Genomic DNA, 23,817 nt, shown 5'->3' on the forward strand with positions numbered 1-23,817 from the left:
GCCGACCGATAATTTTTAAAATTTTGTTTAAAGTGTATAGCATTTTTAGTTAATTACCATCTCTCTGAAAATAAGTTAATGAAAATTATAACACTTATGCATTTAGATATTTTTTACAAACAGCTTTTACGAAAACCGCAAGAAAAAGTAGTTCATTCCTATAGGTGAGATGACGTCATCCTATATTTGTTAACCAATCGAATGATTCGTCTGCGGAAACTCTGGTGTAGGAATACAAAGTATGCGGTTCTTGTTGTTTGGGATTGTGACGCTGATCGTGTAATTTGACGTGGCGACTACGTATTCTGCAAATTTATCCAGTCCGATTGCTGCAAAATTGGTGACGAAAAGTACGTAAGTGGTAAGTACTCGATTGACGAAATACAACAGCTGAGTAGAATCGGTGTTTACTGTGAAAAAACGTGTTTGTCGGAGACATGAAATTTTATCAAAGATGGATGAAAAATGTATGTGGTATTTCCTTTTTACCAATCTAATTTTTCAACTGACTTTTCCCGGGAATTTTCAGATTCTTTTTCTTGAATTGCACCCGGTATAAGAAAAAGAAATTTGAATAGGGTATATTCTGCTTAGGACCAGTTCAGATTGCAAATGACGACCATAAGGATTTAGTCAATGTGTCGCTGACTGGCAGTTGTGACAATGGGGACTATTGTTTTCTCAGTTGGAAATAAAAAAACATAAAAAGAAGTGCATATATTATTCATTGGATGTTATTGATATTGTGAAGTTGTCAGAGAACTTACAAGTCAACAGGGAACAGTGCTCAGAATTTTCGAATATTTTCTCAATTTTGTACAGGCTCTATGGCCAAGTTGTCACATGTGCACACATTAACTTGTACCCAACTTGACAAGGGGTACTTGGGACCTCCAGTGGGTCCAAAACAAAACTTTGGTGTTGAACCAGGGGGCAAAGTCCCTGGAAGTTCCTGCGTGTGGTAATTTGAAAAGAAGAATTTAGAAATTAGTTTGTTTTAATTTATTAGGTTTTGATATATTTAAGGTATAAATTTACTTATCAAATCATGCCCACAATAGTAAACAAATTTAGATATCTGGGGGAAATCAGATTTAGAATTGCTTTTATTGAATTTGAAGTTGTCAAGTCACTGAAACAAAGACAAAGTGTAGAAAATCTCTTATTTTTCTGTTTCATACCTTGAGTACTCGAGATATTATCATGTATATAAATATATATATATATATTAAAAGAAATAGAATAAACAGTACACAAAGTTAAAAATTTAACGCAAGCGCTTTCATTTTATAATCCTCAGGCGTTACATTTTAAAATAGTTTTGAAATGGTTTGACGTCATAAAGGCGTCCTAACATTTCACGTACATAACGACGTCATAAACGAAAGAATATATATATATATATACGTTAAAGGGAATGGTTCACGATTTTTTTAAAAAATATTTTGCATTTTTTATGTTAAACATTAAAAATATTGATCTATCTCATTTAATGTTGACAGCCAAAATTTTGACCTTCCGAATGCAAAAGTATAAGCAATGTTTTAGCGTTAATTAAATCTGTATGTTGTAAACAAAGACTCAAGTCTTTCTATGTATACAAACAAACCAGTGAAATATTAATTTCATAATATAAAGCATCTGAATTTTGCATAGTCACAAAATTTAACTTTTTGATGACACATTTTACCCAAAGAATGCTTGAAATTTGAAAGATATAAACTTACATCGATATCCATTTCTTTTAAAAATTTCTTAAACAATAACATACCGCAATCTTTGTTTACAAAACAAATAACAAACTCTCTTAAATGAGCTTCTGTGATAATGTATAACCTTAATTTTTATGCGAAATCTTTTAAACACATTAGACAGTAGATTTTGATCATTAAAAGTGAAAAACAAAATTTTGGAGAAAATCATGAATCAGTCCCTTTAATACTATTACTAAATTCAAGATCAAGGAAACTTTAGGTTATGTTTTTACACACACACATACATATATATCAGGGGTGACCCAGGAATTGTAGTTACGGGGGGCACCACTTTAATTACGAGGCAGTGGTTCCAGGGCGAAACCCTGGTGGGGGACCAGGGGGCAAAGCCTCCAGAAGCTCCTGGATTTTACAGATTTTGTGGGCTTGAAATATTTCTACTATTAAGTCATTTGTACTATTTTCTATCATTTTAATAAGGTGAAATTAATATAAAAAAAAAAAGAAAAGGGTTTTTTGGAAAAAATTAAGTTCTCCCAATAAAGTAATTCAAGAAATCAAAGGATTTTGTCATTTATTTCTCCTTGAATGGAAGAAATCATTGCTTCTTTTATCGTTTAGTACATTTTCCGAAACAAGATACAGCGATTTACCTTAAATTTTAAAATTTAGGGGGAAGGGGAACCGGCTGCGCCCCCCTCTAAATCCGCCACTGTATATATATCGTATGCTCTCTCTTTTGGGGTGAATCTGAGTGTTGGTCACATGATGGCTGGAGATTTGGTTCCACAGGGTGCAAGTTCAGCCCTGTGGGTATCCATATAATGTGAATTTATCCTGCTTGATATTAAATTATTTCCTCACTTAGGGCAGTTATGTTTATTGAGACATCTATACCCATTAAAATTATACTTCTGTTGAAATTCCTTCAAATAATGCAAATTAGTTTTGTGCATGTGAGAGATTTATGTGTCATCATAATTTTTCATTGTGATGTGGAGGGGTGTATTTCAGTGGCATATCTATTTCACCTAGATTGTTGTTCTGGGCCTCAGAGTAAGCTTGTGAATTTTAGTCAATTAATTTGTTAGAAGCTAAAGAAGTTTGGACTTAAAACTCTATTTAAAAATTTGCTGTCAAGTACATCAGAATGATTATATCTGACTCAAAAATTACATCAGAAAGGAACACGGACATAATTTTTGATAGAGTGAAATTAACAGGTTTTTTTGTTAGATCTTTTACAAATAAGTGGATTAAAAATATTTTTGCACAGGATACACTTCGTATAAATTAGTTATATAACTGTTAAACACATGATAAATCCCTTCTCCCTAAATCGTGTTTGTAAACACTAAACATGGTGTTAATCTATATTTAGAGTGAATTGAATGTGTGCGCATTTCAGTGGTCTGTAAACAAATAATCCTAAACCATGTGTGCCATGATGAGAACACCCAAGATTTCTTAAAAGTTTGTCGATAGCGTGCAGCATTTCAACATGGATTTACACTGATTTTTTCAAAAGGGTCCTGTGGCTTTCGAATTGGGAAAAATTGTCAACATTTTGATCAAATTGGGAAAACCTAGTAATTATTGTAAATATGCTAAATATATCATCAAACAAAACATCAGACACACTTTGGGCAAGTAAACTCAAAGTTTTACTTGTCCGAATGAAAAACTTATTTGTCCGAAATATGTAAGACTCTAATAAGCCTGTCAACCAGTAATTGTAATTATCTCTCTCTGTCAATTGGTGATACAGTATGATCTACTAAAATGGGCCTTCGCTATAATCTGACAATTTGGTAAAGAAAACTAATATATGGAGTTGGACTTTACGTTCTAATATTTGATATTCATCAAGCTTAACACAATTATCAGAATAATCACATTTCCTACTTAAATAATCACTTGCCCCATCGGGCAAGTGTGTATTGAGTTTCACTTGTACGAACTGGGTTTTCACTTTCCTCGGGCAATCGGACAACCATTAATGGTGATCCCTGCACATTGATGTCATTCTTCTTTTATTTTACCTATTTAACTTTCTTTTCTTTAAGCTCTTAAAATTTTCGACTATTCTTTCTAAATCATCTAGAATTGATACGTCTTTATCGTGTCGTACATAAACTATTCACATTGAACTTATTTTATAACAAATACATTTTTCACCAGTTTTTATTATGGGGAAAGTGCAAGTTAAATTTGGGGGGAAATGGTAATTTTGGGAAGAGGAAAGGGTAGATATTCAGACCTAAAATGAGTCTTTAAAAATCACAGGTTTATATCGTTAAATTGATTTAGGGAGCAAGCACAAAGAAGTAAGAACTGAAAAATTTCATAGTAATATCTTAAATCTTTTCTTTCTTTCTCCGTATCGGTGAACTTGATGTTAGTATTAATAGCCGAGTAATGTAACGTAAACTTACAAATGTAAACAGGGCTCATACCTTGTTTTGAAAATGAAAAGTTTAGATGTCTCCAATATATCTTTGTGTAAACTTATTGAGCTGTTTTACATGCATCAAGAATTACCATATTACTTAGAATTTTATTTATTTTTTCACCAAAATCGTGTCCATGCCCCTTTAATGATATTCTTTATTCCAATACAGAGATGACTGAAGTAACCGCTTCACAAGCAGCAGATTTAGAGACCAGTTCTGGATTATCTGTGGTACATATGCCCTCACTAAACCAACCAATACAAGTTCAGTCTGTCATTCATTCCAACACACCATCAGTCATACAGACCGCTGGGCCAAATGTACAGACCATCCAAGTAGTTCGGGTATGTACACATATATATATATATATATATATGTATAGTGTACATGTATTATAGATATTGAATTAAACACAAGAGTCCATTACTTAAACATGGTAAAAGCTGAGATAACACCCCCACCCCACCCCCTAATTATACATTTGACCATTTTGTAACTAATAGTGTATAGTCGATGCATCTTTATTACAATGTATAACCTCATAAAAGTCAAATTAGTGGGAAAAAGGTCATTCCTTTTTGATTTTCAACACATTGATTCTTACAATAGTTGCACTATTTAGAAAATGGCACACAGCATTTGAGGATACTGTGTACAGCCTTTTTATTCCGTCACAATAAAGTTAGACAGAATTACGATGGTATGTGTATGGGTTAGTAGGTGAGTGAATTCATATTCACTGGTTTGTAGTAAGCTCAACTGGTTATGAATTGATGCTTTGTTTCACTGCAGTGTAATTTTTCACAATTTTTACTTTTTGTAACTTTTTGTACACTGCTGTGAATAAGCATGATGACTTGGCAAAATGGATTCATAATATAATATAAAAATCTTCAATTTAAACTGCTTAAAATCTAAGTTTGACAAACCATGGAGAATGAAGAAAAAACCCACATTAATTTCAAATATTGACCATGTTACATGAATTTCTCAGAAATTTGGCAATCTTGTATGAGAAAGTTGTAAAGCTCTTACATGTAATGTCTTCTGATCCATAGTCTCTAGTGAGCTTTTGTGATTATTAAAACTATAGATTCTTGATAATTTCCCCCATGACCTTTCATTTGGAGTTGAACAATTATTTGAATCCCCTTTACCCTATTATATATATGTACATGATGTACATGGACACGTATACAAGGGGAAATTATCAAGAATGTATAGTTTTAAAGGAATTTGATACTCAGCAGAATAGACTTTGCATACCAAATGGAATTATTTTCCTTATCCATGTAGTTTTGATATCAATAAATAAAGAACTGGTTTCTGTGGGGAAAAATGCTTGTATTGTCTTGAATTATGATATCCATTGAACTTTTTTAATAGAACACATATTTTTAATGTCAGAATGAAATCTGGAAAAAAAAAGTCCTGGGATTTGAATTTTTTAAAAGTTTTATCTTTGTAAATTTGTGATAGTCATGTGCAATTTAATTGTCATTCATACTTCTATAATAAGTTTGGTTTTCAAGGTGGCTCCAGTAGATGACGATTTGTCTGATGATTCAGAAAGCAAGAAAAGGCGGGAAATGCTCTCAAGGAGACCATCGTACAGGTAGAACAGTTTCATGTGTTTGTATGTTAGGCCAAAATAAAAATATTGTTTGTTTCCCCTCGCCCGACCGAGTCTGAAAATTCACACCGACCCATAAGTTTTTATTACGCCATTCTGGTGAAGTTTTTTTTTTTTAATTTTAAGAAAATTTCAAGGTCGTTTCTGGTGCAGATCAGTATTTTATAATGACAAAAATTTTCTATATCTTCTTTGGTTTCGATCCAAAATTAAAAAATAATAATACGAATACAGGAGGTGTTCTGGTCCGAAATCTAGAAATTTCGCCGCCTCCAGCTGGAGGCGGCATTCTCTGGCTGATTTCAAATACTTACAAGCCGAATTCAATTTTAAGCTCATAACTAATCAATAAAACGATTCTTCTTGTACTTACTAATATCGATTTTATGGGTTCTTTCATCACATAAACAGTCTCTTGAAAACATTTTATCAAACTGTCGAGCTTTGTTTTGAGTCACGAGACTCGTTTGCTCAAATGGCAGTGAAAATTCGGTTGACTACAACTGTTGGTTTCTGTTTAATATCGAATTTTGGATTGATATTTTCTTTTAATCGATATTAATAAGTACAAGAATCATGATTGTTTTATTGATTAGTTACAAGTGAGTTTAACATTGAATTCGGTTCGCAATTCGGACTAGTGATCTGCAAGATCGAGATGGAGAAATGTTGTCTATACGAGGAGCGAGGAAACAAGAGAATTCGGGGCATCCAGTGTGCAAGTTGTGTTCTTCAGTAGGGGAAAGTGTTGATATTTCGGACGGATGCGATATTTTTGACAGTCAATCAGAAGCATTCTCAATTTAACTTATTTCTGAACTAATGCTATATTTACAAACTGGAAAACACCTAATTATATGCACATGTGTAACTCAGCTCTGATTGGTTGATGTCAGCATCCATTTTGTTTGATCGGCAAAATCAAGTCCCGTTGAAATGTTTTCTGGTAAACTAGATCTACCGATATCATTTAAAAATATAATCAAAATCACTATCATATACAAATTAAGATAATGTGCAAAAAACAAAAGCATAAAATGTCAGTGAACCATAAATAAAAGACAGCAACCGAGTTTACCAATTTTATAACACCATGTGTCCAAAACTAACACCATTGTCCATAGTTGCAACATTCTCCCTAACTTTATTTAAGTGTTAGTATGTGGCATAAATAGCAGAGAAAATTCTGATGAAACCCAATGTTCGTCGAATCAACCAATATGTATACATGTAGTCCAATGCCTAAGTTTAGTGGTTAGATAATGAGCATTTCCAAAATACATGAAGTACTGTCCGAAATATCGACACCTTCCCTAATTGCAAAACGTGGCAATCAAAGCAGAATTTACGCGAGAACTGACTATACGAGTTTGATGAGGAAACATGGATGATGTGCTTCACGACGTTTGGTATCGGGCATTGTTAATGGTTATGGGAATTTCATAATAAATAAAATTCTGCTAGCTAAAAAAAAAAAAACTGTTTACCTACCTACCGACCTTCCTCTGAAATTTAGGGTCGGGAGAGGGGAAACAAACATATTTTTAAATGTGGCCTTAAGTGGTCCAAATGCAGTGTATGGGGAATGTGTTTCTGTTATTACATCATGCAACCCTAAGACAGGGCTTTGTTTAGACTGAGTAAAGTCCAGTGTCCAGATGCATTTCCCATAGAGTCAGACTGTCCAGATGAACAATGATGAAAAGAAAACACTTGTTGACATTTGTGATAAAGTTATTCTGTTCCTATGATTGATGGAAATTATATGAAACTACAGCATTCATTCATTAAATATGTACCTGCTATTCTAGATGAATATGAATTGTTCTCTGATCTAGTAAAATGATGGTCAAACTGGTGAATTGAACAGATATGTTGGACCAGATGTCCAGTAAAATTTAGAGTCCTTGGTGAACACTGATGTTATCACAGTTATTTCAGATTGGTGTCTATTGAAAACCTGAGTCGAATGTATTACCTCTATACATGCTTGTTTTCATTACTGATGCTGCTGTGATTACTTGGACAGGAAAATTCTGAATGAGCTCTCATCACCTGTGGCAGTATCAAAGATAGAAGAAGAATCTAACAGCAGTCAGAGTCAGGACGGAGACTCGGGTGAGGGTGCCTCCAACATCTCCGGGGTCCAGTATCAGCAAGGTACCACTGACGCTGCACTTTACCCCTAACCCCCACCCCCCTTGCCTTCAACATCTCGGGGGTCCAGTATCAGGAAAGTACTACTGACACTGCAGTTTACTCCATACCAATGGCAATATTGAAAAACATCAACTTTTGGGTTATATACGTTTGATCTCTTAAGGCCAAAATAAAAATATATGTTGGTTTCGACTTTCTCGACCTACCCTATAAATTTCTGCCATCCCTAACACATTTTTTTCCATTCTCACAGATTTTGCAACTGTCATCACTACAACAAGAGTATATATATTGACTTATTAAGTTATTTATTTAATGCACTAATACTAGACAGATTTCAAAACACAGAAACAGCTTTGTTTACCGTAAAGTGAAGAAATGTATTGATTCATCATATAACTTTAATTGTTTACTAAATGATCACTTTATTTTATGCATAGTCAGTGTGCAAAATTAACCATGGACCGATAGACAATGTCTATAGAAAACCGAGTCGGTCTAAAACGATTGAAATAGCTATAGACCGACTTGTCTATAGGAATTCTGAGTAAAAAACTGGTTTCCCGCCGCTTATTAACATATATGAGAAGCAGGACAAGTTTATATGTATTACGCTTATGTTTCTGTTCAACCCTTAGCTGTAATAAAATGTTCCACAAAGTAATTACAAATCATTCGAATCAGGTTATTCCATTTGGGGGGAGAGGGGATCAATTTGATATTTACTTCAATGTACGTTGTTTTCGTGCAAATTTGAAATGTCCTTTTTTGAACGATTAAAAATATGTGGAAGATGCATTCCCTGGAATCAAACGGAAGGCGGTCATGATCAGTACAAGTTCCAGCAAGGCTAAAGTCGCAGAAAATTATGAGAAAACGAAACGTAGTAGAAGTGACTTAGATGAAGAATCAGACAGTGAAACTGAACTGGATCAAAATGAAAAAGAAAACGAAAATTCTAATTGAAAAGCTTGTGCATGAAATTGAAAAAGAATATAATTAAAATATGAATGAATTTCCAAATCGAATTTGTGTCTATTATTTATTTTTTAATAACAATGAATATTGCATGTTAAATTTCAGTCTACAGGAATTTGTTGTGGTCTATAGGAAATGAAATGACTATGGACTGAAAGTCTATAGGATTTTAAAGTTAGTTTCGCACACTGCATAGTAGAATACTAAATCATTAGAAAATTATTCAACCTATATAAAAAAAAAAAAACTACCTACCTACTGACCCTTAAAAATTTTGAGGTGAAAGTGGAAACCAACATATATATATTTTTTTGGTCTAAGATACTGAGCAGACATTTGACCTTGTGACTTGAAAACAGATGGGGGCCATTTACTTTTTTGTGGGCAATAGTGTACAATGTTTAATGTTTGTTGAGCAAAGGGTTCTCAAGATACAGAGTAGACAGTATCCTATGTCCAGAGTAGTATGATCATTGACCTTGTGACTTCAGAATCTATATGGGTTATCTACACATACCAGTGTCCATACCAAGTTTGATGTCTGCCAAGGAAAGGGTTCTCAAGGTATTGAGTGGACAATATTTTATGCCCACAATAGTATGATCTTGTGACCTATAAATTAATAGGAATCATTTACTCCTTACTGTGTCCAGTTTGACCCTTAATCACATGACCTCAAAATCAATTGGGGATATCTACTTCTTAAGAGAAACCAGTGAACTAAGTTTGATGTCTGTCAGGTGAATGGTTCTGAAGATTTTAAGTGGACTCTATCTTAGTATGTACAGTTTGACCCCTGACCTTCAGTCCTGGATAAGTTTGATATAGCAAAGGGTTCTTCAGATATTGAGTGGAAAAGACTGAGAGGTAAAATAGATCTTTTGACTCTCGGACACCCTTCCAACATTAAATTGCAATATGCCATATTGCTGAAAGAACTTGAATTTCTAATGTGAAAGGCTGTGTTTATGATACAGATGGTGCAAAAGTTCCTATTGATTTTTTCTCAGGTTTTTACCTGAACAGGTATTGCAATGTTTAGCAGTACTAATGATTTTTATGCCTCGTCATGAAATTGGTTGGGGCATGTAGTGTTACCCATTCTTGTCATTCTATCATAATTCGGTGTTCGTTCATTATCTCTGCTGTGGATGCACATAATCAAATGATATACTGTAATTGTATTACATTTTATGGTTGTGTATTTTTGCAGAAAGCAGCTTCTGATAAATGTATTGCATATCTATATTTTTTTTTTATATAGCACATTTAGAAAGTGTTAAATCAAATCCACACTAACTCATGAAAATTAATTTCTGCTGCATATTGCACTAGATATATAACCTTCGTTAGTGCAAACTTCGACGAAAGATTTACAAATGATGTCAATGTTACATCACACACACCATACCATCGGACTTTGGCGTATCAGACCATAGCAGTATGGTATGGTTCACCTACAAATGATGGGCCATAGCAATTTGGCGTGCCAGACCAAACTGCACTGTAGTATACATAGTGTGTCTAGAGGAGAGGGAACATCACACTGTGGCATAACCATCACACTTTTGACATCCAACATCAATAAACCATTGCACTTTGGCGCAGGCCATCGCACTTTAGAGTATAAATAAAACACATTTACTGTATGGCATACAGGTACAACATGAGAACTCCGGGTCAAGTTCTGATTTAATATTTGACAGAGATGTGTCTCTTTGACTTAAAAATTTCAACCAATTGGAAGTTTCTGCTCATCATATCTGTTATACTTGGACATTTTGAAATTTAGGATGTAGATATAACGTGAGAATACGCATGTCATGTACTGGCAGGCGTCTGGTTGTATTACTTTTGGCAGAGTTATGATCCTTAGATATTGATGGTTCCTCTCACTCAACACATTTTGTTTATCTCTATAACAATTATATTGCAGGGTCATGTTCTCCTGTATAACTTAATTTATCTTAGTGAATTAACAGCTACCTACCTTAGTGCTTGATTAGGTATGTTGTATTAAATCTCACCCAATACATTATTAAAAATGTAAGCCTTGCATCCTGTATTATTTGAAACAATATTTATTTATTGTTGGGATTGTCTGATCTGACACCTGTTTAATCTAGTTTTCATTTCCAATCATATTTTTCCATTTTCTTTCACCATGAAATCTGGTATTCTATCTTATCTGACAAAAAACTTTGTTTCCCGGAACATGTCAGATTAGTAAACTTTTACTGTACATGTGTAAGGATATCATCTTAAATGAATGGTAAGTCGGGTAGGAACAAAATTTCAATGTGTTTTCACAGATTTATATCTCTTACTGTTTACATGATTGATTGAGGTTTTACGCTGTTTTGGCAATATTTTACGGCAGTTAACGAAATAAATTGTGTTTGGTTGTGAGTGTTTGAGTTTCCCTGACGGCCCCCAGTGAGCCTACAGTTTTTCGAAAATCAGGGAAACGATATTTTGTGTGCCAAGGGGGTTGTGATCCTTGACACGGGACACCCTTTAATGTCCCATCCGACGGACATTGCTGTTTACATAAAAGAGGAAAGTGTATGAAGCTATTTATAGCCTTATTCCTTCTTTAAAAGGGAAAGTAACTCTAGGATAAAAAATCGCATTAAGCAATAAGCCACAATATTGCCACATTGAATATTCAATATTCTGAATTAAGAACGTTTCCAGTTAAATTTCTTAACCTTGCACTGTAACTAAATGTATTGCTTTATATTTAAGTACTAGTTTGAAGCTTGTATTATGTATGATAGTTATAAGATTGATAGTATCTATGGTACTTGTCATGACATACACTTGATAAAACGGTGTAAAATAAAATCTACAACAGTGCAGGCTTTCAATTTATAGCCATTTAGATTTTATTTTTTTTGCGTACCATAGCACATCACTGATATTGGAAAAGTCCAATGCCCTATGGACAAAATCTAATATGGGATAGATGTACATCAAAAGCATTTTCAGTAATATATTTACATATTTGAATAGCTCAAGAATGGGAACATATGGGATAGGTATACACATCAAAAGCATCTTCAGTTATATATTTACATATTTATTCTGAAAAGCTCAAGAATAGGAACATTTTGTTTTTGATATGTCCTTTAGCCTTGATGTTCCATGAGAGACCATTCATAGTCAGAGAACGAAAAAGTCCAGGTCAAATCTTTGTCAGAAAAAGGTTATGTAACAACTTATAGAAAGTATGGTGATATATAGTACTGTTCGTACAATTCAGGTACCGGGTCTTGAGTCCCATAAATTTGTGTAATGTATTGGGTTCTGTATATTGCTCTATTAAAATGGGAAAGGTATTAAAGAAATTTTTCAAGACTGAATTAAAAATCAAATTGTGAGGTTCCCCCAGTAGACTTGCATGTTTTGACAGTACTCTGGATAATGTCAAAATAAATACAACAAAACTTGGCTTCAGAAATTGTACCGAGTAGCGTTTCACAAACATGTCTAACATGTTGATCTTGTTTGTTGTCATTTGCAAACTTGTATCAGAAACATGTACTCGGTAGTATTTCACAAACATGACATATTGATCTTGTTTGTTGTCATTTGCAAGCAAGATTGAAATGTCTTTATTTCTTTTGCTAAACACTGATAAACTATTTCAGTTCTTCCTGCAGGGACGATACAAATTGCCAACTCCGACGGAGTAGCGGTGTCCCAGGGTTTACAGACGCTCACAATGACCAATGCCAACCCTTCCACCACCTCTGCTGCCACAGGTGCCACTATTGTACAGTATGCACAGGGGCCAGATGGACAGTTTTATATCCCTGGTGAGTGTATAATGCACAGTCCTAATGTTGAATACGTTGAACAGCTAAAGACATAATTCAATAGCAGCATGTACACAAGTACACCAGAAAGTGAAGGACACCACCTTCCTGCTTAGATGTTTCTTTATACCCCGTAAGTAAAGTATGGGGCATGAGTATTGGTTTCACTTCGTCTATCTGTCTTCATGGTCTGTAGATATATTGTGTTTAAGAGATTTTCTTGGAGGCTGCTCATGGTCGTCAATCTCCCTAAAATGATTCCAAACTAAGGAACCCTTTCCAACCCAATTGGAAAATAAGCAATAATATTCCAATTAGTAGTCTAGAAATTTCCTAATTTGGGGATTTTCAAAAATAATGTCATCTTTGCCTTTTCTAACAGAAATCGTGCATTGTGAACTAAAAACCGGTCTGACATAGGAAAGTTCTTTAGAAATGATCTGAAAAACTATAAAACTACTACAAAATTCAGCACCTGAAAATGGTATTCCAGTACCTCTAACTTTTGCGTGATAATGCACCCACCCGTAAGGCATGTAATATAACAGTATTTTTAAGCCGGAGAAGGTAACGGTCTTCCCACATGCTCCGTATTCACCAGGCCTGGAGGTTTTAAAACTTTTACCTTACTCAAACTCAGCCATGTTTGTTTTGAGTACAACTCTGAGCAGACATGTACTTAAACATGCTCGAAAAATCACTCCATTTGAGTATAACAATTTAGAGCATGGAGTTTGAGAATGAAATTGTGCTCAAAAAAGTTTATTACCTCCAGGCCAGATTTGGTCCCCTGCGACTATTTTCTATTACCCAAACTCAAATATCATCTATCTGGAAAGAGTTAAAATTCGAGAAATGTTCTTGGGTCCCTTGTTTATCAGTGTCTGCATAGTGCCCCCTTTTATGGGTATGAGCTTCTAAAAGGGGACAGATTCACGATTTTCCCCAAGTTTGTTTCATGATCAAAATTTACTGCTTTAAATGTGTTTAAAAGGTTTCACGAAAAATTAAGGTTATAATATGCGTTATCACAGAAGCTCATTTTGGAGAGTTTATCATTTGTTTGGTAAACAAAGATTGTGGTATGTTATTGTTTACAAAGTTTTCAAAAGAAAAGGATATCGATTTAAGTTTATTATATCTATCACATTTCAAGTATTCTTTAGGTAAAATGTGTCATTTAAAAGTTAAATTTATGACTGCAAAATCAAGATGCTTTATATTACAAAATTAATATTTCACTGGTTTGTTTGTAAACCTAAAAAGACTTGAGTCTTTGTTTACATAACACAGAGTTAAGACTAAAATGTTGCTTTTCTTCTTGCATTCAGAAGGTCCAAAATTTGGCTTTCAACATTTTATGAGTTATATCTTTAATATTTCATATCGAAAATCGTGAACCATTCGCTTTAAACGAAATATCACCTATTGTCAAAACACAGAGATTTCTAGGTTATACTCCATGTATTACAGTGGGGGTGTGGTGTGTGGGTTACTAAATGAATGTAATGGAGCGAGTCTATCTTGGGCTTTACTTTTTAACTCTTAACACTTGAGTAAATTGTATGTTAATTTAAAAATTCCCAATCTGGACAAGAAAATTCTGATGAATTTCCCAAAAACTGGAGTGACAGTCCTGCTGTTCACTTTATCTATACTGCGGGACCTTATCGCCTGGGGCATAATGCAAACATGTTATTTGTTACAGTGAGTTATCCCCCTTTGCTCTTGTCTATCATCTAACTACACAGTACTCTTTCCTTTCATTAATAACTCAACCAGGTTATTTTTAGTTAACTTCTTCACATTATTTTGTGTCAACCCACTTTACTTCACACCACGTGCACCACAGATTTTTACTGATGCACCACCAAGACAAAAACAAATGTTTCTTTTATTTTAAAAGCTTGCCTAATCTTGGAAAAGTGCGAAAAATTGTTGATATAAATGTCACTTGAAAATGAAAATTAGACCCCACTGCATCTTCTTTTATATCATGAATGTATGCTTTATTTTAAAAAAAAAAATTTGTATGTGTGTGTAAAATAACTTATGTGCAATTTTTTTCTCAAATAACATGTTTGCATTATGCCCCAAACTGATACGATAAAAGCCCATCAAAATATCAAGTCTTGCATTTGTTTTAAGGTTAGGTGTATTTTGTGCAAAAATCCCAATGCAATTCAATTCTTCTCAGTTTGATCAGAATGACATTGAATCAGAAATTTGACACCTTGCTGTCATTTAAGCATTTTGTTATTAAATGGCAATTTATCACAAAAATTTTCTTTCAAAAAACATGGAGCACATTATTGTATAAATTTGATACATGTATTTATGTCATATATTTATCTTTCTAAGTACAGATAAGTGATAGGACAATTTCCAAAGCTGTACTCTGTTTAACTTGACTGAAAGAAAAACTGTTTACAAAAATTAGCACTTCAACTTAGTTCTGGTGAAACTGAGAAAATATGTCACATTTGTATTTTCTCCTTTTCATATCTTGAATATTAATGAAAATTGAGGTCAAAGAATTTAGTGTAGTAACTTGAAGACAGGTGAAACAAACATGCTTATTGTTGAGACTCGGGAGTGTTTCTGGACTTCATCTTTCAAATGTGCCCTAGTATGGATGAGCCCTGTAGGACTTGTCCACTGGTCTAGTTCACCTTATGGAGACTTCAGGTTTTCATTGAATTTCTAGATATGTCAGGAACAGTGCAGGCCTACCAGATTGCCACATCAGGGGCATTACCCCAGGGTGTTGTCATGGCAACAGCAGGAAGTGCCATGTCAAGTCCACAGAATTTGTCTGAGGAAGCTTCAAGGAAGAGAGAATTGAGACTACTGAAAAACAGGTACCACTTCTTTTTTATTTTATTTTTAAAATACAGCAAACCTTCAGGACCAGTAAAAACATTTCATTTTAACCAAACTTTGTTATACAGTAAAACATGGTTATAGCAAACCTCCAGGGCCAACAAAAACAGTTTGTTATATAACTTAACTTTATTATACAGTAAAACACAGTTATAGCAAACCTCCAGGACCAGCAAAACAATAGTCCGTTATAACCAAACTTTATAATTTATATATATATATCATTATCCTAGCAAAATCATTTTCTTCTGGTAACGGAATAAGTATAACTTGACAATAAGCATGGATTTGTGCTAAGTGTGTTATATGTATTAATTAACAGTATTAGAAATGTGAAGTTATTGAGATAGAAACACTTCACGTTCTTTCTTTAATCCATAAAATCATTAGCCAATATACACAGAAATAACAAAATATTCATGCATGTAAACAAATTGAGAGTTCAATTTTACTGTACTGGTTACAGGCCCAGGAAATATGAATTCAAATCAGTATTACAGTGTATAGAATTCACAATATAAGGAATGACAAAATTAACTGGTTGTCAGGAGTGGAAAAATGTCTTAAATTTTCAAAATTAAGGTAATAGGATGTTTTTCTCTCAAGATTGTTTGCCATAGGGTGGTTCACATTAACATCATTAAGACGTTTGGTCTTTAATACTAAATTCTGTTACTTGTAAATATGTATGCTTATGCATGTAAACTACCTTTCAAAATCCACCTGTTAAAAAAGAAATTCAATTGTCCCCACCCCACCCCATAATTCTAGAACACCCCATATTGAGAGTTGCTAGTAGACAACAATGGCAAGATTTGTTATGATTTACATTGCACACATAAAAGGTATTGCCCTTTGCATTTTGGCAACTTTTAGTACTTGATGATGTACTTTAAATACCAAGTAAAATCATGTCAACTTCAGAAAGTTTTACTCAGAATCTTACAATTCACAAATTGATGTTTTTCAAAATACACTGAATACTGTATAAGGATTGTAGTTCATGTTCAGCAAGAAAATACACTGCTTTATTCGTATTGCATACGAGTATTTATATATTGTAATTTTCATGTTTGTAATGTGAGTCAGTTTACATATATATGTTACTGTGATTTTAGGGAAGCAGCCAGAGAGTGCCGGAGAAAGAAGAAAGATTATGTGAAGTGTTTGGAAAACCGAGTAGCAGTTTTAGAAAATCAAAACAAAACATTAATTGAGGAACTGAAGGCACTGAAAGAATTGTACTGTCAGAAAGAGGGCTAGTGAAGGGCCACACAGAGACAACTGGGAATTGTTACTGCGTTGAAAGTGCTATGATGGACAATGCATTGAGGCGTTATTGAAGTGTCTGCGTCGAGACATACTGACCCAGAATGTAGAGACCAAGAGACTTGCATAGTCAATATTTTTGTACAGATGAGAATTTGAAGCAAGGGAAAGCATTTATTTCATCATGCATACATATATCTTTCAACACCTTACAAAGCATTTAGTGTAATATGCCAGTTTTTTTTATGAGAGTATGTCTGCCTTTTGATGAAATAGAGGTTAAAGAATGGGTTTTCTTGCTTATAATTATTAGAAGATCTCATGTGTTTTATATTCATAATACTTATGTTACATTATGTTTCATGTGCAGCTTTGAGAAAACTGTTATTGTTGCTAATTGCTCAGATTTATAGCAAATATTCCTCCTTTGTCTGTTAATCCTTGCAGATTTGGATAAATGCATGGTGATTTCATTTGTTGGTATACAATAGTGGGAAAACTCTAAACTACTCCATTATTTAGTTTTACAACATGCTGGCCTGTGATAGACCTGGGAATATTGTTTGTGAATACATGTGGCGACGTCTACATCTACAGGAATGTAACATAAACGTGGCATTAACCAGTCCATCACAGACGGGTTGTATTAGATGTATTGCATACAGATTTCGTTGGTTACTTTATGTAGCAATGATGTGGGTTTGGTTTTTTTTTTAAAAAAAAAAAACCTATTACGCAGAGAGCATGCCTAGCACACCTGTGCACACAGAATTTTGATCATGAGTGACAAGTTTTAGTCCAAATGCATCGACTGGGAAGAAGAATTGTGCCTGAACGTCTTCTTTGTTTTATATACTGAATACAGAGTTTTATATACAGAATAATACATGTTACACTCTGATCAAAATTGGATTGTAAATTGGATGAAATAAGGACCGTATCATTCTGTGTGTGTTATGTGTTGATATGATTTTTGTACTGGTGACCAGATACTTGTACGTGTTGTGTTTTTACTGTTTCAGTATCCGCCTCTCTTCTTTTTATCTAACATACATTGGGTTTTTTTTTCAGAAAAACTGAAAATGTTTTGTGACACATCTTGTGTTTTTATTTTTAAATCGGATTTTGAATTAATTAGACATCAGCTTTGGTTTGCTGAATTTGAATGTTCAACACATTGCCTTCCGTCTTGATTGTCCATACATTTTTAAGACAGTGTGCCCCGAAATATTTCTGCTTTTAAAAACTGGTGAATCGGAGATATTACTTCTCGTATTGAAGTCAATTTTTTTTTATGACTTAAGCACTTTTGCAAATTCGTAGATAGGTAAGTTAATTGAAAACCATTGACACCTACTCAGTTTGTGAACTGTGTCCCCTTCCCTTAATGGCAGCACTCTTAATGATTTTAAATAACTTTCTTCCATTGTTATCCAGGACCAAAAACATGTAGTTACTATAGGTCATTATGTACTTTACATTGAAAATAACAGTGATGATGTACAGTACAATGTCTGAATTAGCTATAGGAAACGTTAAGAAAGGTGCCAGTTGCCGCTTGGATCAACAAATTACAGCTTTATCCCTTTGATTTTCTTTTATATCAAGTTGTAAACAGTTTCATTGTCTGAGGTGCAAATTATCAAACCGTTGCTACTGAAGTGTGTGAAAACTTTGTGTTATAGGAGAAATTTATTAATTTTTTTGTGTAAGAACAGGCCATATTAAGCAAGTATCTATGTGTTTGGTACAAATATTTGTTAAATGAAAACAGTTTTTGATATCTTGGACAACATTTTTGTCCTTTGATATTGTTACATGTTATGAAGAGAGTCACTTAATATTTTGATATAAATTATGTAAATAAACAGTTTTATTTTGTTTTGATGTGGGTGTGTGAACTACAAAATTGTAGAGGATACCTGTTCTGGAATCATTGACTCTCCCATTAATCAAATGCATAAAGTATTGTTTTCCTTTAATTCTGTAAGCCTTGTCCACACCATATTTTTACCTTTTGACAAAGCTGATGCTATTTGGCATGTTGGTATGTCATCTTGGAACAGTTTGTTCAATGTTGATCTCTACCTTTAACACTGGAATCAAATTACTGATCTTTATGCCCCCGTAATCAGAGATTTGGGGGATCATATACATGTAGTCTTTGGTCTATCCACAAAGACTTTAACCTTGGCCATAACTTTGATGAGGGTGATAGGGCTTTCATTTTTCACATGCGTTTTCCTTGCAACAAGACCTTTTTGTACCCAATTTTTTTGTCCTCATGACCTCGACTGGCTATAAGGAGTCATCAGTGTTTCACAAACACATCTTGTTTTGTTACTCAAATTTTCTCCATGCGATCAGTAGGATGATTTATTGCCATCCGTATCTGTCCTTTGTTAACCAACCGTTGGTCTTTTTCTCAGAAATCACAAAAACTGCAGTAAAACAGAATTTGGATAAGGGAAAATTTGGAATATCATAAAATTGTATGGTCAGAATTTATCCATCTTGTGAAAAGAAACTTAAATCATCGCAGGAACGTATATCTGAGGCTGTATCACATGTCATACTTATTTGGTTTTTAGCTCAACTGAGCTGAAAGCTCGTGAGCTTTTCTGGTCACCTGTCGTCCATCTGTCTGTAAACTTGCATTTTCGATTTCTTCTCCAGAACCACTGGGCCAATTTCAACCAAAGTTGGCACAAAGCATGCTTTGGGCGAGGGGATTTAAGTTTGTCTAGATGAAGGGCTACACCCTCTCCAAGGGGAGATAATTGCAAAATAGTGAAAATACATTAACAACTTTTAAAAATCTCCAGAACCACTGGGCCAATTTCAACCAAACTTATTACAAAGCATCCTTCAAGTTTGTTCAAGTGAAGGGCCATGCCCCCTACAAAGGGAAGATAATCACAAAATGCAAAACTAGGATGAGGTCATTTAAAAATCTTCTCACGAACCACTGGGCCAGGAAAGTACAAATTTTTACGTGACAACTTTCTGACACAGTGCATGCAGATTTAAGTTTGTTGAAATCATGGCCCCCAGGGGTAGGGTGGGGGCACAACAGGGTATTAAACCTTTACATACAAACATATTGGGGGAAATCTTTTAAAAAATCTTCTCAAGAACCACTGGACCAGAAAAGTTTTCTGACATAGTGCAGATTGAAGGTTTTTAAAATAATGGCCTTAGGGGTAGGTGGGGCCACAATAGGGGATCAACGTATTACATACAAATATATAGAGAAAATCTTCTCAAGAATAGTGGGCCAGAGAAGTTTACATTTAGATATAAGCTTCCTGTCAGTGCATATCCAAGTTTGTAAAAATTAAGGCCCCCGGGGGCATGTTTGGACCACAATAGAGAACAGAGCGTTGCATGTGAATATATAGGGAAAATCTTTAAATATGGGCCAAGAGGACTCAGGTGAGCAATGTAGCCCATGGGCCTCTTGTTATTTTTTTTTTAAAAAAATGTTTACAATTAACTGTCACTCGTGGATTTTTAATGAAGAAATCAAGTGACAATCACGTGTCCAGTTCAGACTTCCAGAGGTAAGATTATCGGTGGTCTTATCTGCGTAAAGCTGTGTAAATTTTTTTTTTTTTTTTTTACTATAAGTTTACGAGAAATAAAATATCAAATACCTGTTAGTAATTCGTTGATGTATGCGTTTTCAAACCTAAATTTAGACAGTTGCTTCTGATGGATCGTGTTGGGATTCCCATCATTCACGTACGGCTATTCATTGTCACCTAACAGATTTCAAGCGGCAAATGTATTTATGCGCTCCCACTATAGATACTTTTTAGCTCACCTTAGCTAAAAGCTCAAGTGAGCTTTTCTGATCGCTTGTCATCTGTCTGTCCGTCTGTAAACTTTTCACTTTCCACGATAATGGGGAAGCTTGGGCCACAATTTAGGGAATCAAAGTTTTACATACAAATATATAGAGAAAGTTTTAAAAAAATCTTCCCAAGAACCATTTGACCAGAAAAGTGTACATTTACATGAACGTTTTATGACATAGTATAGAGTCATGTTTGTAAAAATCAGGGCTCCCGGGAGTCGGTTGAGGCCACAATACAAATCAAAGTTTTACATGCGAATATATAGGGAAAATCTTTAGATATGGACCAAGTTGACTCAGGTAAGTAATGTGGACCATGGGCCTCTTGTTACATAATCTCGCTGTTTTCTTTTACATACAAATATTTTCAGGTTCTAGGCGTGGATTTTAGATCACAGCAAACATGATTATACCGATTTTTGATAAGAATCTTCTTTGTTCATGAACACTTAGGAAAGAAAACTAGGGTCATAGCTGTGTAAGGTGTAGCGGTCACCCCGTCAAGTTCTGATTACGCTCGCCTCAGAAGAGAGGCACTCTACCACATCACTAGAAAAGCTAGAATAAGTTCCCCCTTATACTGTCCGCTACACTGCCCCCCCCCCCCCCCCCCCCCCCCCCCCCCCCCCCCACACACACACTCGGGGAAGCTTCGTCCCGAAGCTTAGCGTGAATCCTCTCTGAGTATTTGGCACCTGCTCAGTAACGACACGCACCGTTCCAGACGACAACCACCGTCGTCCCCGGACGAATCTACATCCGTACCCAGATCTCCGAAGAGATACTACCTGAAGCAGGTCTCCTACCAAACACCAGAGTCACTACGCTGCCACCAATTTGCAACGTGTAGCGGTCACCCAGCCAAGTGCTGATCACGCTCGCCGTTGCGTAACTTGCGTGATCAAGAGAGACACTCTACCACATCACTAGAAAAGCTATCTCTCTAACGAGGCAGTATAAGTTCCTCCTTATGCTGTCCGCTACAGCTGTATTGAACACGTAAACCTCTATTGCAATGGAGCTCAGGCTCTACATTGAACATGGAGGCATATTGTGAAATTCATGAGTTGGGTGTGTATGTGTGTGCCATTTGACTAAGGTTAAGATTTTTATTTGCATAAATAAATTATTTTGTAAATACTAGGTGATGAAGCATTGTGTTCCATATTGATGCTCACAAATCAGACAATTATGGTTTAACCCTTACACACATTTCCGGATTATGAGCCGGTCGACGCCGGATGCAAAATTCTAGTCATCCGGGGTCCTTGGGTTCTGTGACGTAATGCCGGTGTCAACACGGTTTTATGAATTAATTATCACGATGCAGACACAGAAAACGCCGGTTTCCTAAAGCCCCTTTCACACACTCACGGATCAGGAGCTGGTCCACGCCGGATGCAAAATTCTAGACATCCGGGGTGATACGACGTCTTTGGGTTCTGTGACGTCGTAATGCCAGTGTCAACACGGTCTTACCCAATCTCTCATACAGAGTTGTCGATCCTGACAGTGCTGATCGTGAGCACTGTAAGGATCGAGAACTCTGTATGAGAGATTGGGTCTTATCACGATGCAGACACGGAAAACGCCGGTTTCTCTACGTATAAGAACGGTAGCTACCCATACATGTATGTCCCGGGGAAAAATACCGGTCGGTGCCGGCATGATCATGGATCGTACGGAAGATCACGGTTTCTACCGATCCATCCATGGTTGCTTCACGGAGGTGCACGGATTATCACGGTCTTTCTGCCTTGCGTTTATCGTGTCTGTCCGTGTAGTTACCGGAAGAAATCCGTGTACAGACCGTAGATATGCTCCGTGTTCTTCAGCAGAAAAGTTTCGTACACGGATGACCCCGGACTTTACACGGTTACTTCGGTTGATACACGGACTTCTCGGTTGATACACGGACCTCTCGATTGATACACGGACCTCTCGGTTGATACACGGACTTCTCGGTTGATACACGGGGCTCTCGATTGATACACGGATCAATAAGGAGGATTTTCTTTCGGGATGATCCGGGGTAAAAATTAAATATGTTTAATTTTTTCACGGTTTGGTTTGGCCAAGCTGGATTGTCCCGGACGACGCCGAATGCATACACAGTTTGTACACGGTGATGGCGGATTGTCACGGACCATCACGGATTGACAATCCGGCGTCTCATCCGTGAATGTGTGAAAGGGGCTTTACGGATAAACACGGTAGCTAAAATATGCCGGCGTGATCACGGAGCGTACGGTAGATCACGGTTTCTGCCGGTCCATCCACAGTTGTTTCACGGAGATACTCGGATTATCACGGTCTTTCTCCCCTGTGCTTATCGTGACTGTCCGTGTAGTTACCGAGAGCAATCCGTGTACATCCGCCATTCCGGGTTCTTCAGCAGAAAAGTTTCGTACACGGATTACCCCGAACTTTACACGGTTACTTTGGTGGCTACATGGACTTCTCAGTTGATACACAGACCTCTCTGTTGATACACGAAGGTACACGGTACATACACAGATCAATACGGAGGATTTCGTCCGGGACAATCCGGGGTAAATAAAAAATGTTTCATATTTTTTTCCTGGTTTGCCTTGACCAAGCCGGATGGTCCCGGACGACGACAAATACATACACGATTTGTACACGGTGATGACGGAATGCCATGGACCATCACGGATCTGGAATGATCCGGCGTCTCATCCGTGAATGTGTAAAAGGGTTTAAATAATTAGAAGAAAACAGCCGTCTGATGGAAAACTTAGGGATTGAGATATATTACAAAATAACATCTCGCACTTGGCACAAAGGTTAATGATGACCGGAATGAAACACCTTTTTTTGTCCAGAAGCGCATTCAGCTCTTGGGAGTTTTAAATAGATACACACTTGTATCAACTGCACACAAATATATAACTGATGTTCTATGCTGCGCAGTACTCGAGTGAGTGTTGGTTCATTTTTTAAAAACGTTTTGCGTACGATTTCCAATATATCATGGTAAATATTGCATCACCTTGAAATATATGTACTTCAAGGTCATTTTTTC

General features: G+C 35.6%; 1 protein-coding gene across 8 annotated transcripts; it reads left to right on the plus strand.

Annotated features, from left to right (window-relative positions):
- Nucleotides 1-218: 218 nt before the first annotated feature.
- LOC125666039 (cAMP-responsive element modulator-like) lies at nt 219-18,782 on the plus strand. 8 transcript variants are annotated; one of them, XM_048899141.2, is made up of 7 exons: nt 219-361; nt 4,337-4,512; nt 5,701-5,783; nt 7,831-7,961; nt 12,593-12,760; nt 15,468-15,621; nt 16,762-18,782. In XM_048899141.2, exons 2-7 carry the CDS (start codon nt 4,339-4,341, stop codon nt 16,904-16,906), a joined length of 855 nt encoding a protein of 284 aa, XP_048755098.1. In that variant the 5' UTR covers nt 219-361; nt 4,337-4,338; the 3' UTR covers nt 16,907-18,782. The 8 variants fall into 8 exon arrangements, with proteins under 8 accessions (XP_048755098.1, XP_048755102.1, XP_056007277.1 ...); XM_048899145.2 differs by having other exon boundaries at nt 12,605-12,760; XM_056151302.1 differs by having other exon boundaries at nt 227-350; nt 12,605-12,760.
- The last annotated feature ends 5,035 nt before the right edge of the window (nt 18,783-23,817 follow it).

The sequence above is a fragment of the Ostrea edulis genome, chromosome 10 (genome assembly GCF_947568905.1).
Source record: "Ostrea edulis chromosome 10, xbOstEdul1.1, whole genome shotgun sequence".
NCBI lineage: Eukaryota > Metazoa > Mollusca > Bivalvia > Ostreida > Ostreidae > Ostrea > Ostrea edulis.